General features: G+C 38.2%; 1 protein-coding gene across 1 annotated transcript in view; it reads right to left on the bottom strand.

The window, feature by feature from the left end:
- The window catches only part of LOC140162395 (uncharacterized), a 53,330-nt gene extending 43,246 nt beyond the window's left edge, over positions 1-10,084 (bottom strand). The window contains 4 exon segments of the mRNA XM_072185600.1: positions 7,179-7,434; positions 8,029-8,804; positions 8,807-9,228; positions 9,895-10,084. Coding sequence (XP_072041701.1) covers positions 7,179-7,434; positions 8,029-8,804; positions 8,807-9,074 — 1,300 coding nt within the window. The 5' untranslated portion in view covers positions 9,075-9,228; positions 9,895-10,084.
- Between the last annotated feature and the right edge of the window lie 6,612 nt (positions 10,085-16,696).

Here is a 16,696-nt window from a genome sequence, read left to right as displayed (position 1 = left end):
CATAGTATAATTCCAAGAAAAAAAAAAAAAAAAAAGAAAAAAGAAAGTGAGTTTTTTTCTTGGAATTATACTATGAAAAACTTTGTAATTTTGATGTATGCTCCACAACAGCTGTTAAGGTTTTTAAACAATGCAATATGTGCATTGAAATATTTGCCTGTGTACCATCATCCCAAAAATCAATACCGTGCATTCGATCTATAAAGTATGCCTCCAAAAAACCAAGGTACATGTAGGCCTACACTGTTATTGTATGTTGGTGGAAACATTAATTTTGTTCGAATGCACATGATTATGGTAAAGGACTCCAGTTCAATTCTTTGTCTGTAGCCATTCGATAATGTAAGCGCCAACCAGGCCTGTATGCAGGATTTCCATGGGGGGGGGGGACTGATTTTGAAAAAGTGGACTTTTTTCTCCAAGGGGGCAATTTTGTGAAAAGTAGACAAAATTTGGACCTTTTTTTGTCTAAAACAGTGTAAAAAACCTGATTTTTCTGAAATTTTTGGGACTTTTTGTATACTTTTCAAAATGGGGTGGGGTGGGGTACACCTCACCCCCCCCGTGTACAGGCCTGAGCACAACTTATATTATGTGAAAAGGTCCATAAAATACCATGTTGAGTGGATAGATGTTATTTTGTCAATAACTTTGTGTTATGTTATACATAAATTGGGGATGGAAATTGACTTTTGGCTTAGTGCATGGGTGTGTGTTGGCTAGTGAGGGTGGGTATGTGTACTGAGGGGGTGTGGGTGGGAATGGGGTACCAGAACGTACCATCTTATTGGTTAAGTGAATAGTTGTTAGAAATGCTATAGCTGTGATTAAATCAATTTGATTAGGGTTTTAGATACCGGGTGGAATGGAAGCGCAATTTCCGTGTTATGACATTCAAGGTAGTGTATGTGGGTGTGGGGGGGGGTGTGGATTGTTATGGGATACCAGAAAATACCATATTAAGTAAGTATTAGTTACCAATGTTGTACTTATGATAAAATAAATTTGTTTTGTTGTTCATAAACAGTGATTTTGTGTATTTCCTAACATGTCTTGTCTGATTTTACATACTTTTTTTCCAAAAGACCTTAAGTCCACGTCCGGACGACCATTAAAAGAGTAATAAAAAAATAAATAAATGCGCTGGATTTCATTTACACATTTTTCCTTGGTTCCAGACATCAGAAGTAACATTTTAATCAACCAATATAAAAATGAAACATAAAATAAGCCTGTTATTGAAAAAGGTCATTTTTCTCAGATGTTATTCTGATGGACTTAAGGTCTTTTGGAAACAAGCTCTTCATATGTTTCCAAGGGTAAAATATCATGAAGTTTCAGATTTTGGCACTTAAAACTCCCTATCTTTTATAGATTTCAAGAAAAATTCAATTTTATGTCCGATTTTGGCCGAAAATAGCCGTTTTGGGGTGACAAAAAAATTGACTTGCAGATTTCCTGTGAGTGTATGAACATGAACACTATTAAATAGAGCCTAATTTTCTATACTAATGGTGTAACAAGGGTACAATTGTGATATTAATAGCATTGAATGGGATCAACATATTTCTTTATTTTCGTAGCAGCAGTAGAAACTTGAGCGTTCGGGTGACAATTGATTTGGAAAAAAGTATGATATTCGCCTCATTTTCTATTTGAAAAGTCCATATCTCCACAATGGTATGAGCTACAGGGATGCTTTAAGTGTCTTTTTGCTCAGTATTTCAATAGCTAAATGGTAATATAATAAATAAGTAAGCTTCATTTACAGAAAAGAAAATAACTTGCAATATGCTACCCCCACCCTAAGAATTTTGATGCGTGAAAAATTAATGGATTCTCTAAAAAAATAAGTCCTTCAAAACTGGGAGGTTTATAGGCTAAACAAACACAAACTTGCTCTTGCCAATACCTCCCTCTAGAGCAAGTTTATGTTTATTTAGCCCTAAGTATCCCCATTTTGAAGGACTTATTTTTTTTAGAGCAAATTTTCACTCATATTTGAGGATTTCGCCAGAAATATGCCTGTACAGTGCTATGGGGAAAATTTTCAAGTTGATAATTGTGCATTTTTTATGTCAGATTCAGTTTCTACACAAAATTTCAACCTAGAAAATGTTCCTTTAAGTAGGATGTCTTTCACTTTATGTTTTCACCATTCTGGCCACAAAAAGTAAGTCAAAGCTTGAATGCTGTCTTAAACGTGTAAAACCAATGACAACGTCAAAATTGAGCCAATCTTGGCCGGCCCCCCCCTGGTTGATTGGTACGGGGCAGGTTAAATGCATTATTGCTGGTCTAACACTTTAAGTCAAAATCTGATTTATTCATGTTATTGGTAAGATATTTTATTTTACTAGCTATACATGTACATTTTGCCAAATTTGAATTGCCATATATAAACGTTCTACCATTTTAAAAAAGTTACATGAAATGGAGTTGAACTCTCTTCACGTGGGTGTCGACTGCAGACGACAAGTTTCAAATTTTAGAAATTCAAAAATTTCAGAATTGTAAACATTCATGACCATATTTGGAATCAGCATAAAAAATGCATTAAAATGAGTACAAACAAGCCTAGTATTGGTTCAATAGTTCTTAAGATAGCTCTTGATTTTTTTTGAGAAAATATTTCAACACTTGAACTTTTTCCGTTGAAGCGCATGGCTAGCACGCAGGAGCTAAAAATCTGAAAATCTTTGCGCAAAATATTAACAATGCTGATATACATAAGCATTGTTAATATTTTGCGCATATATGCTAATTTACAATTTAATACAATTTTTAGTTTCAGTTCTTGAAATACTCCAGATGAGAAGCAAAACATTAATTTCATGTGGCCCTAATTGAGATTTTTGGCCAAAAAGTGGGAATTGAGAGTTTATTAGATTCATGATTTCTTACTTTTAACAGGGAGCATCCCATGGTACCACCACTGAAAAAGTAAGATTTTTGCACCAAAAGAAGGAGCCTGTACAGTACACATACAGGCCTGTTCAGCGATCGAATTCGACGGTATCGCATCGCAAAATGCGATGCAATTTCCATCAACTGCTATGCACTTTCCCAAAATGCATAGCTAAAAGTGCTATACTGCTATGCAAACATGTGTTTTGCATAGCACAAACTGCGATGCAAAAAAATTGACTGAATTCGAACCCTGGGCCTGTTTTCATTCTTTGTATCTTAAATTGCCAGGATGAGCTAAAAATATACCCGTATTTTGCACCCTGTTAATTACTCCACACATAAAAACTAATTATCAGCATTTCAGGCACTTATCAAAGCAAACGTTTTATGAAATATAATCTTCATCCATGTCATTGTCTTTTTTAAAGACAGTTCTTGTTTTGTATTTAAGCTGATATACCAAAATAACCAATTTATAAATTATGTTCATGTGTGTGTGTGAGTAGGAGAAGTACCCATTATTTGAATCTACCTTTTAAGGTACATTTCCAGTGGCCCATAGCATCATACAGGGGGGGGGCACATGCCCCTCAATCGATCTGAATTTTTTTAAATCCCACAGGAAAAGTGCCAAAAAATGGCTTGTGCCCCCCATCAGATCCAGTGCCACCCAATCATGGTCAGTGCCCCCCCATGTGATGACCCATGCTACGCCACTGTGTATTTCAGAGATACAGGTTGAAAGTGAGTCATATGTGCAAAACCCAATACCTTATAACCCTAACCCTACACTTCACCTTTTTACCCTAACCAACAAGACCTTACTTTTAAGGCTAACCATTCACTTAACCAAACTCTAATCCTTACTCTCAGCCTAACCCTAGAGCCTATCCCTATTGATAACCATAACTTTATACCCCTAACCCTAAAAATGTATTCTGACCCCAGAGGGGTTCTCCCTGATTGAAGCTGTGCGGGGAATTCCTGTCGTGATGTGCCCCAGTTTTGGGGTACCTTATCAGTGATTTTGTTATATCGATGGGTGGGTTTTCAATAAAAACCTCACATATTTGGGCAAAAGTGCCCCCAAAAGCACCAGATTTGGCAATTTGGGTGCATTTGTGACAAATTGGTATAAAATGGGTAGCAAAAACAAAAATAGTGAAAGTCAACATCTAAAAGTCTGTGTGGTGGCACACATTACAAAAATATTTGAAGCCCCCTTCCCCTTAATTACCCTTTGGTATAATGAGCTCTCCCCCCATTTCAGTGCTCTCAACTCCAGCTCCAGGAAGGGCCAACAGAGCAGGTGTGTGAGCAATACACTATGACAGTGTTGCAAATGGAATTATAAGGATAGAGTCTTTGTGTTTCAAATCCATGCAAATTGTTTGCATATCCTATTCAAACTCAAGGGGAAAGAGATTATGTCAATAAGAGTAGGAAAGCTTAGGAAAGTTTGCTCACTTATTAAAGCTAACTGTAATAACAGTAATACTTGGGTATCTATCACACCCAGCATTCTCCGCATATTGTGCAATTGCTGGGTAGAGAGTAAAGCAATGCATTGCACATGAGAAATTGTCAGTAATTTTGAAGGGCCTAATCAATCTGCGTGTTTTACTGAGCACCTCACATTACCACTCATTTACCTTCACCCACATTTTTAGTCCTCTCACCGTCATCCGGTCATTTCTACTGAAATGTATTATGCATTTCATAATTCTCTATACTGACAGGGCCGGACCCGGGCCCCAAAGATTGCCCTGTGCATCTTCCTTTTCAGCCCGAAAAATATCATGTTTTGGGCAAAAAGAGGGTAAAATTGTAAAATTTTCTTATCTCACTCGAAATTGTAGGCCTATATTGCACTCACCACCACTGTCGATTTGGGCCACTTGAGTGCACATGCCTAGGCTCACGGTGAGTTTGGGGCTCAAATTTTGGCCTAGCCCAGTGGCATAGGGAAAATGTCCCCTCCCCCAGTCAAAACTCTTCCCCCCCCCCAAAAAAAAATATCCTGGCACCGCCACTGCAGATCAATATTTCGTTCAGATTCAGTTGTTCCAAATCACTAACCATAAAGAAATAGACTGTGTCTGCCCAGGTCTGCCTCTTGTTTACATTCTTTTTTCTTTACTGCAAAACAAAAACAAAATCTTTGGCCTTTCTTTAAATTCAAAAGGGCTCCCCAACTGTGACACCATTGTTGTACATAATTGCAGCGATATACCTTGTATTGTATAATATAGCAGTTTGAAATTGCCCTTTTCCATACAAGCTTTTGAGGTGAATATGCCACAAATTCCATATTATGAAAAAAAAAATTGGATTTGAAAAGTTGTTGAAGCTAATATAAAACAATTATTCTCAATATTTTAAGGTGGGCACTGACCATGATGGGGGGGGGGGGGGTGAAAATTGAGTGAAGTGTGTCAAAGAAATATTTGCTAATTTTGTGTGATTTTAGGGTCATTTGTAAATAAAACACAACAAATAAACAGATAGATCTTGACGAACTCACATGAAAGGTAGATCCACCAGATTTTTTTTTCTTTCTTTTCTGCCTTATTTAATATTCATTTCTAATTAAAATACTATACAGTGATAATTGGTCAGTGAAGTTATTTTGAGGTGTGATGCACTGGCCAGGTCCAAGACCAATTATTACTAACACATTGTAATTCTTCACAGAAGTCTGTAATTACCCTGCAATGGGCTATTTCAGTTGGAATCCATACACCCCCTGTGGAAGATGCGACCTTAATTTTCCACAAAGGGAGTGTGAATTCCAAATGGGGTTACTTGAATGGGTACCCGGTCCCCCAACTCAACACAAAAGTTAGTAACCATGTGCGTTACCAACAGCGAGGACCACAAAATTTGCAAAATAGGGGGCATTTAATTGGCACTGTCCAGTGAAATTTGACCGTGAAATCAGCAAATTAGGGGATATTTAATTTGCACTGTCTGTGAAATTTGACTGTGAAATCAGCAAAATAGTGGATATTTAATTTGCACTGGCCGTGAAATTTGGATAAAACAAAGGAGTACTTGGGAATATCTGGTAATTTTATGTCAATATTTAGTGTCATTGAAAAGGAGTGTTTGAAATTCTAGTCAAAGGGGTGTTTGAAATTTTTGTCTTTGAAAACCACAAAAAAGGGGTTGTTTTTGGCCAAATTTTATCCTAGAATTTGCATGAAAAAGGGGGTAAATTTAATGAAAAATCATTGCAAATAAGAGGTCTATGAAAGATTTGGTAACCCACATGGTTACCAACTTTTGTGTTCAGTTGGGGAACCGGGGGCATGTTTTCCATAGGGGGTATGGATTTCAAGTGGAATAGCCCTCTTTGCAACAGTATCTCATCACACCCCATACCTACTAGTGCAATCAGTGTTTTCTCTCATATCATCGAAGACAAAGACACAACTTTTGCCTCGGTGTGAAAGGTGTGATATAATAATATCAAATATTTCGGCAATTATTATTTTAAGTGACCACTATCAATGGACACTACAGTGGTGGCCTTGTTGCGGCTTCAATAACAGATTGATATGGTTGAATTTGTAAACAATTATTGGCTTGCACAAAACATAAAACAACTGGTCCATGAAAATGTCAGATTAAAAAAGAAATGGACTTTCTTTATTTCTAAAATAATAATACAATCAATTATTATTTTCTTGCTTGCATATCATCAGTCCCAATGGATAGCACTACCATTGGGCTCTGTCACTTCCGGGGCGCTCACTGCTCATGATTCCTGGGTATGTCTGTGAAGCCACATACTGCAACCCAGTAAGTCCCAGTTGAACCAAATAATGAAATGCAAGACCCTTTCTTTCTTTTTTGCCTAAAAAGGGCTGATTTCACCATTTTTACTGAAAAAAGTGGACATTTTTTTTATTCCGCCTTGGCATTTTAAGGATGTGTTGCACCCCCTGGCTATGACTCTGAAGCCTGTAAGCCCATTTTGATGGGGTGCAGAATGTATAAAAAGTGGACCTCTTTCTTACATGTAAATAAATTTGCTTGCATGTCTTAAATATTTACTGTTTCAGTCTAATTTGAATGATTTAACATGAAAAAGTGACCCCTTTGTTATCTTTTCTTTTTAATAGAAATAAAATAATATGATAATACTTTCTTTTCTTTTTTTGTCAAGGAGGGCACATTGCATTGCAGTCAACACCCTCTTGGCTACAGGCCTGGTAATTAAGTCTTATAAAAATTACCAAAAAATTAACTAAAAATTTCCCTACCTGAAACTTGTGACATATTATCGTCTGATTCTGCCTCCGTAACCTGTAGGGATACGTCCGGACTTGGTGGAGGCAGCTGCATATCTGCACCATCATCTTGTGTCTCCAGCTGGAGAACCTGCTCATCTTCCTCCGGGTCATCCGTATGGTAGCCAAGAGTAGATGAAGTCTCCGAACCGTGTTCATCCAGGAGGTTTCTGAAGATGTCTAGTACAGCTTTGAGACTGGATGTGTACTGGGCAATGACTGGTGCCACCTGTAAGAGGGGGTGGAGGGTGAGGGGGGATCATCAGGTGTTATTTTTTATCAAATATGGCAGAGTTTGAGTTTTGAAAATACCAGGCATGCTCAGTAGCATAGCCAGGGGGGCAAAGGAGGCAGCTGCCCCTCCCATGAGAAGTCTTGCCCCCCTGGCTGACATAGTTTGCCAAGAGGTCAAGAGGTACAATTGTCTATACACCACACCACAGATCCTGGTTCTTTCCAGGATCTGTGATTACACCTAAAGACCCCTAATGTTTTATCATATATTTCAGGTATCACCAGGTGGCTATAAACTTAACCCCATGAGAACTACCTGCTGATTGGCCAAAAATCAGGGTGAATTATTTGCAAAGCTCCATTCTGATTGGTGATTAAAGTGTAGATATCATGTAATTGACCAATCAGATGCAATGTTAGATCGGCAGGTAGTGCTCAGGGGGTTAACACTCCTTGGTACATTTCTTAATATTTTTACTTGTTCAGAACAATGTGGTATTATCTGATTTTGTGAAATTTTTGAAAATGTTTTTAAAATTAAGACATGGCTATTATACTTGAGTGGCTCCCACCCTCTGTTCATTCTTACCTTTGTGTTAGCTGGAATGCTTGTAATCTCTTTCTGGAGTTGCCCAAAAGTCAGCAATGCATTCTTATCAAACTCTATCCTGTCCTGAAGTATCTGCAGCAATTTAGGGAGTCGATTATACAAGCTAGCTTCCACGGCATTCAAAATTGTCTTGTTCTTATAAAGTCTTTCCTGAATCTGATCTCTCGTAAGCTTCATCAGTTCCTGATGGTTACTCTGCGATGGCCGCTTGTTCCTAAACGACCTGCTGGTTAATGGTTTTGACTTCGAGAGATTCATTACTTCTAGTTTTTGTAATGCAGTTTTATACTGCGTGATCGTGTTTTCGAATTCGTCTTTTAAGGCATCGTGTAAGTTCATCAGCTGCCCTTTCATACTAATCATGCTATGTTCTCCGATTCCTTTCAACGCTGCGTCCATCAGCTTCTTCCTACTGTACAATGTACGAACAAGTTCGGGATTCACATATAAGACGATTCGTAAAATATTTGTGATCGAGTTCATAGCATCTTCGGGCGTTGGCACGGTTATGTCTCTTAAGCTATTCCTCATTGCCATATAACGAACGATGTGAAAGACTAATGCCTCCACTTGTAAATCATCAACAGGGAATGTGTCTGCATTAATTATGAATAACCTTGAGTAAATGCTCTCCAGTACTATAAGAGATTCCGGTATGCATTCAATGAAGAGTCTGACTGGCAAGCTGGTCGATATCGCCCTAAGAGTTCCCATGTTGAGCTGATTCAGAAGTTGTGAGGCATCCATGAATTTCCTCTTTCCGCAAGGAGCACCACTTTTCTTTGCGCGAATCCAGGACTTATATCCTGCACAGTTATTGGACTCGGTTCATCGCTTGCGAAACTTTGTGTCCAACCGCCAGAGTTTCTCCATGGTCCAGGTAACGGCGCAGGTGATTTGCGTTTGGTACGATTACGCCGGACTTTCTGTTGCGGCGCTCTTGATCGACTTACATGTCCACCCTGACCACCATTTGATCGCCCTTGGCCCTGGCCAGCCCGAGGTGCTGGTCGTGCTTGGGACATACTGTCTGAGTATTTGGTCCTAGTTTTGTTCTTTTCCTTCAGATATAATTGGCTATAAACATTGATGACATCAACTACTGTATCAGGTACACTGATTTGATATCATGCCGACCATCTTTAATAAAATCATTGGATATTTCTCCACTGGATGTACCTAGTCAGGAGTGAAAATAGAAAATAGAAAAAAGTTATACAGAGTATTGTATAAAACAATGTTAAAATAATTGAACATGCAAGCATGTCAATATTCATTGTGAAAAACAAGGACTCGGTTCACAATTTTTTCAAGATTGATCAAGTTGGTTGACCCAAGTTGACCCCAATGGAGAAGTTAACATTTTTGTCATGAGGTGAAGTCCAATGTCACCAATTTAGCTTTTTTTCTTTAGAAACAAAACCCAATGATCATTTTAATGACTTATCCTTTACCTTTAGGTAATTTATACAGTTTATAACAACAGTATAATTTACTAATTTTGCTCAATTTTTTAGTACTAAGGGGGTCAACTTGGGGGTGAGAGGGAGTTGAAAAATGGGGGTCAATGTGGCCGCACATCCCTGTCACCCATTTTAGCGAGTGCCCCCCCCAGTACAGGGATCTACACAATGATTTTTATTTTTGGGTGGATTATAAAAAGGATAAAATTCAAATTGTAAAAATATTCTAGGTATGACTTGTTGTACTACCCCCCTACTACCAACCAGTATAATGAGTATTAGGCCTACTACACCATGCACCACCATGCACAAGTCCCAGAATTTCAGTTCTCATGCACTACTACATAAATAGGCATACTTGTTGATACCATTTATTACTTACCTATTGAAGCACTGCACAAAATTACTCAACAAGATCTGCTCAAAGAAACACACTGCATGCACTGTCAACATACCAGTCATACCTTGCATATGAATCTCCCTTTCTGCATGTATATTCCAGTCTCCACGCATGCCAATCCATATGAACTACTTCTAACAAAGTTCAGCAACACAATGACTAACTTTTGAACAAAAATACAAGAATATTTATCTTTTCTCACAGACAAGTCCAGCCAAGTTGGATAGTGAGTGAACAGAGGAGGCTTAAAGGCATTCCTACAATGCACTATGATTGGGAAATTTGATCAATATAACCTAATTTTAAAGGCAAAGTCCCCATTGCCACACACACAAAATGGTCATTTTAAAACTGCAGCCAACGAGCTAATAGTTGAGACTTAGGACTGATATTTGATTTTCTTACAGGAAACATTCATATTGTCCCACTGCATTAATTTTATTCCTAAGTCTCAATGTTATGAATGTTAAATAATAGGATGAAAACACCAGATATTTGCACACAATTCCAATGCAAGGCATGATCAACTGTACCATATGTGTACAAAAGCCAGACATACAAGGTCAGAAACCCCATTGGGTTGTGGGAATGTCTTTAAACATCCTCTGGTGAGTGAACATGGTGAATGGATCACTGAACCAGAACCAGAATTATCTAGTCTGGAGTTACGGATTAGCGAGTTGACTTTGTTATGGAGTTAAATATTAGTGAGTTGCCTTTGTAGATTCAGGGTACCATTACGTTTGTTTGTTTGTTTGTTTGTTTAACCAGTCGGTCTGGGCGGACACACACTTGGGTCCTGCTGGTGGGTCCAGGCTCAAGAAAAATGCTCAAGCTAAGCCTTAAATGCTTAGGCCTAATAGGCTATTTATAATCGACCCATATGAATTGAAAAGAAAGAAACAGGATTGAGGAAAAAGAGCAAGGAAAAGAAAGGCCAGCCCAACAAATCAATTTTGCTCCTAGCCCTTGGGTTGAGAAATAAGAAATTGGGAATGAAGAAGAATGGCGGACACAATGGGAGGCTGATGTTCAATTTGGGGAAAGAGCTTTTTAGCCTTTTGAGTCAATTCAAAATCTTCTTTGCCTCCTTACAGGTGTAAGAATGTCTAACAGTGGCAGCACCAGAAATTTTTTTCAGTTGCATGGGTGGGGGAGGGGAGGGCAAAGTGAATTTCTACGGGGGAATCAACAACGGACATTTACATAATTTGGGGCTTTTTTTGCCTCAAAACTGGGGGGACTGGCGAGCAAGAAAAATGCCCCCCCCCTCTGTAGCGCTGCCACTGATGTCCAGGACCATATATATTCAAGGGGAGGTGAGTAGACAGTCCCCTAAAACTCCTCCACTGCCACACCTGCCCCCATGGAAGATAAGACCTTAATCTCCCCCAGGGAGTTTGAGTTAAAAATGGGGTTACCTGAATGGGTGACTCCATTTGAAATCTACATCCGGCTCTGTGTGGATGAGTAAGGTATAGGGGGTGTATGGGTTTCAAACGGAACAGCCCAATAACATTCTTTTGGTAAAACCAAATGGCAATGGACCTGCTAAATGTAATTATACTGAAAGCATAATCCCGTTCACACACACTAAGCGAATTGCTGTGCATGTGATCTTGTGTAACATACATGATATAATGACAAGTTTTTGCATTCAATCCTTCTATAAACTGAATCTAGCAACTCCCTTCTTTACACCTCACTGATTTGAAAAACTCTAAATATAACACAAGCTCTGTGTCACTTTCTATTGTGTAGTATCAATGGAGCAAATCTGAACAAATCAGTGGAAATACAATAGAAGCCTATCCTTGGTATGATAACAATAGACTGACAAAGATGGGAGTAAGACTAGTGTATGTAATAGCTGCCATGCTGCACACACAAAGTATCTGTGGGGAGGGGGATACTCAGTACAAATAGCCATACCTGGAGGTGCCGCAAACATGGGTAGCATTTTCGGCCTTTTGGTATATCAATGACCCCTTTTTCTAGACCAATTTTGGTATATGGATGGATGATTTTTCTAAAAATTTTCGGAAAATAGCCCCATTTTGCCTCAATTTTTTGAAATTTCGATAAAATTTGGGGGAAAATATGTCAAAACTAAGACAATTCGGGCGGTATATAATGCGGTAAATGGTATATTGATGGGTCCACTTTCAAATTCTCAGTGGCACACCCCTACCAAAACTGAACTTGAGTACCCCCCCCCCCCCACCCCCCGGTATCTGTAGGCTACACTATAGTGCATTGGGACAATTATTATGACACCTTTTTGAATCTGCTGCGACCTTTGCAAAAATGTGCAAAAACGCCCATAGCCAGGATACTTGCAAAGGTGCAGAATTTCCAAAAGTCCACTGACACAACTTTTCTCTAGTTGATGATTTTTTTTTGTTTCAATTGAATAATAACATACTTCAATTCAATTTGGCCCACCAAGGAACTCATGTGCTGAACTGCGGCTCAGTCACAATAGGTACATTGGAACAAATTAATTGCTTTTATGTTTTTAATAATGGCCTTTTTGAACATTTATTCCTAATACTAAAAAACACTTGACATTGAAGTTCAAAGTAAATTTTGGCAAAACAGTAATTGAATTTAGTTTTAAACATGGATATTCTCATGCCGGTACAAAGTTAATTAATTTACCAAGAACAAGTGATTAGATTCTTGCAGGAAGTTTGGAAAGATCAAGTTGAAATAACATCAGATTGGGAATCCCAAAATGGTCACATGATATTACCTACAATAACTAATAATAATTACCATCATGCCACCCACCAGGCGGCGGGTGGCATGATGGTAGGAGAGAGCCGGCAAAACTGCTCAGCCGTATGGCATTTAGTTTTTTAGGGTTCATTATCGAACCTCAACGGTTTTAGCTTGTATTTATATTATTTATTAACATAGGCCTATTTGTTTGTGATACTTCAAGCGTTTTAGAATTTCAAAATAATCCCATTCAATTACACGGTTGACGATGAAAATTTCCTGAATTTAGAGAATGCACGGCGATCACCACCTGAATAAAACAGTCATCCATTTGGCAAAAGCCAGTTCAAAGAAAAAGAGCCAGTTCAAAGAGTTATTTCTCTGGTTCAGTGAATTCTTTATTCCAGTCTCAATTGTGACGTGTCATGTCAAAAGCAGACACTTTTGGGCAGGATCGTAAATGGAAAAATAGCCAAAAATCTATCTGGGGGTGATTTTTTCACAATTTGGGTTTGTTGCAAATTTGTGATGTTATTAATGGTAAAAATATTATCTGATAGTTTCAGACCGGAATATAACTGGCTTCTTGTATTTTTTGAGACATTTTTCAAGGTAATTCCTACTCTCAACATTGTCAATAATATTTTTAAAGGCTGATATCTCAATTTCCAATTTTTAATACCATAACTTACAAACTCAATATCTTCGCTTAGGAATGTCCGATTTCATTGGGGAAAACGGTGTTGTGGAGCAAAATATCTCTATATTTACGATATGTAAAAACCTCAAAATTGATAACCTGCCCAAAAGTGTCTGCTTTTGACATGACACGTCACAATTTAACACCGTCATACACAATGATCATGTATCCTCAAATATTCACCCATATCATAACCATGTATGATGACAAGTGTCGGGTAATTCCCCATATATGAACAAAATTGAAATTTTCCATTTTGATTTTCAGCATCTTGTTCCATAGCAGTAGGAAGATTTCACAGAGAGAAGTTGATATCTATATATATTATCTATATAACTGCAGCATCATTAATACTCAACAGCATAATTAACTTTGTACAGCGGTATATGTGACATCCAAAACAATAAAAGTCTACAGAATTGAAAGTCAGACGCCGAGGTCAGACGAACACCTTTTCTACACACAGGACAGAACAGAAATCGACATTTGTTGGTTGTTGTTAGCAATCTTTTATCATGGCCAAGCTCAGGATCATACTTGTAATTATTTATCTTTATATGGCACATCTCTTCTCTACTAGCCACTGTGGTTACCATGCTAATACATCAGTAGAAACAGATGTAGGCCTACTACAAGAAGCAGGTAAGAGTATTTAGACCAGAAGTGGGCTATTCCATTTGAAATTCATACACCCCCTAGCTATGGAAGGCACCCCTGGAAGGCGCCACTGCTTTGGAATACAATTTGACGAGTCTGAAATTAAAAAAAAAATTTCGAAAGCTTCACAAGCAAATGTCCCAATAACATCTGAACAAAATATGCTCCAATCCCCCCCCCCCATTTTTAATGCTTCAGCTGCCACTGAACCCTATGGAAGAGAAGACCCTAAGCTCCCACAAAGGGGGTATTAATTTCAAATGGCCACCCATTCAGGTAACCCCATATGAAATTCACACTCCCTGTGTGAAGCTTTAGGTCTGGCATGGGGGTGGATGGGTTTGAAAATTCCCCCAGTCAGAACTCTTGCCCACCAGTTCCCCCCAGTAAAAACCCAAAATTCTGAAAATTTCCACTTTTTGCAGTAATTTGTGCAAAACTGATTGATTTTGCCCCCCCTTCTGAAATTCCTGCCACCGCCACTGGTCCTGACTCGCCCCTTGTGGCCCTTTTGGTGCCATTCCAGCTACTCCGGTCTTGTGGAAGATGATAGGCTGCAGTAAGATAATCATATAGACTCTTTGATTCCATCTGTCCAACATGTCTTCGGTCTCATGCGCATATTTGGGGGGGGGGATTTGGTGGTGCGAGCTCCCCGGGGTAATACAGGAGGCGGCCAAAACGAAGGGGCGGCGGAATAAGAAAGGGCGGCAAAAAGAATTAGTAAAGAAAAAAGGGCGGAAAAAATTTGAAAAAGTATTAAAAACTGAACAAATTGTATTTTAGAGCGCTTCACTTTTTCAAACAACCGAAAAAAAAATTGGATCAACCTTTTTGGGCTGTTAAGGAAGGGCACAGGGCAATTATTGTTTTTTTTCTTCTATTAGAATTTGGGGGGGGGGCTTCTGCTGTCTTTGATAGGGGTCTGTGGATTTCAACAGCAACTTGCTATGAACACCACGGACAAAGAATACCCTGCATGTAACAAATAAGAGGGTTTTTTGGGGGCATGCTGAAGGAGGGGGAAAGCATTCTTGGCAGACAATTTGAAATCCCATACCCCCTCCCCGACAATTACACAACCCCTAACTGACACCATGTTTTTCTTGTTAAAATGAGCAGTTTTTCAAAAGCTACTTTTTAAATTTTGTATCATTTTTTAACAGATTATGATGTTGATGGAGAGATGGTCAACACTAGAGTCAAAAGGTGGTGGATGGATAACAATGACTCTTCAGTGCGTGTACCACATGATTATCCTACAACAGAACAACACAAAGGAGCACATCTAGCGACTGCGTCAAATGGAACGGATCAAGCATTGTACAAATGTAACTCTGAAGGTTGGCTAATTGACCAAGACATCCTTGTTAAGCTTCACACAGCTTTGGATGAACAAAAACTGTCTCTTGTAAAATTTGATGTGTCCTTCTCAGACTCAATTGAATCATTACCAAGCAACTCAGTGTTCCACTGGGTACTGGATGCAAAGGGAACCTGGATTCATGAGAGCCTGAGTCCTTCAAGATGGTTAGCAATCATACTTGGCATGTTTGATGATGGAGTATACAGCCTAAGTATGAGATTCTTGGTACCAGAATGCCAATCCTTGAGAAATCAAACTGAAACTGAACTTGCTAACATCACTAAAGTGTGTTTGGATGACATAACTACAACCGTCTTGCAGAAGCTCACCAAGCAAAACTATTCTGCAAAACAAGACATACTTCATGCTAATATGAAAATGTATGGTCAGTATTGTAGCAACGCCTTGTTTCATAATCATTATCCATGGTATTATTATACATGTAACTTTTTATTTTTTTATTTGATATATTTAATGCTAACCTTCATATCAAGACCCATTCCAAAAACATGCTTTCAAAATGAAACTCTTTGTAGGCTAAATCTAAACATTAATCCATTGCCAGTTGGTTTCAAATATGTTACCATATTTTGTAAACCATTTCTGAATCCAATTAGATGGATTATTTTACTCATAGGTATCTTTTTATTATCCGATATAGGCTTCATCATGTACGGAATGGACTTAAATTTGATTAACCATTATGCAGTAACTTTCATCTGGGTTGTGATTTTATCTGTTAACAAATGGTATATGAGTAAAACAAATCCGGGTTGGAAACGGGTCCATTTACAAATTTATGTTCTTTGGGAATATTTGGGGTTGGATGAAGAAGATCTAGAAGCTTCAGACATGCTAGAAAAATGTATGAGTCATATTAGAAATAGTCATAGCAGAAAATGTATAACATCGTTACAAGATACCATTGAATCAGGATTATTGTTTCTACATGAATACATGAAAGCGTTTGGTTTGAATCAAAAGCTCAACATTATCGGCAGTTTATTATTGTACACCATTTTGTTAATGAGTTTACCAATCATTGGGGCTGCCCTCTTATTGTGGCCATTAACATACCTTATTTCATTTTTTATGAGTAGTAATATAAAAATAGATCGTAACTTAGAAGGACAGCTTTTAATTATTTATGCTCATTTATTTGTCATCAATGGTGTTTTTATCTACGCCGTTGACTTCATGAACTCATTGTATTTCTTATTATTAGTAACATCGTTTTCGCTAATATTACATGTATCGTGGTATTATTTGTCAAAAATGTTTGACACTGTATTCTTAGATATTATTCCTATATATGTATTTTCAATGTATTTGAGTAC

This window comes from Amphiura filiformis, chromosome 10 (assembly GCF_039555335.1).
Source record: "Amphiura filiformis chromosome 10, Afil_fr2py, whole genome shotgun sequence".
NCBI lineage: Eukaryota > Metazoa > Echinodermata > Ophiuroidea > Amphilepidida > Amphiuridae > Amphiura > Amphiura filiformis.
Note: the sequence above shows the minus strand (reverse complement) of the source record. Positions and strands in the feature narration are given on the sequence as shown.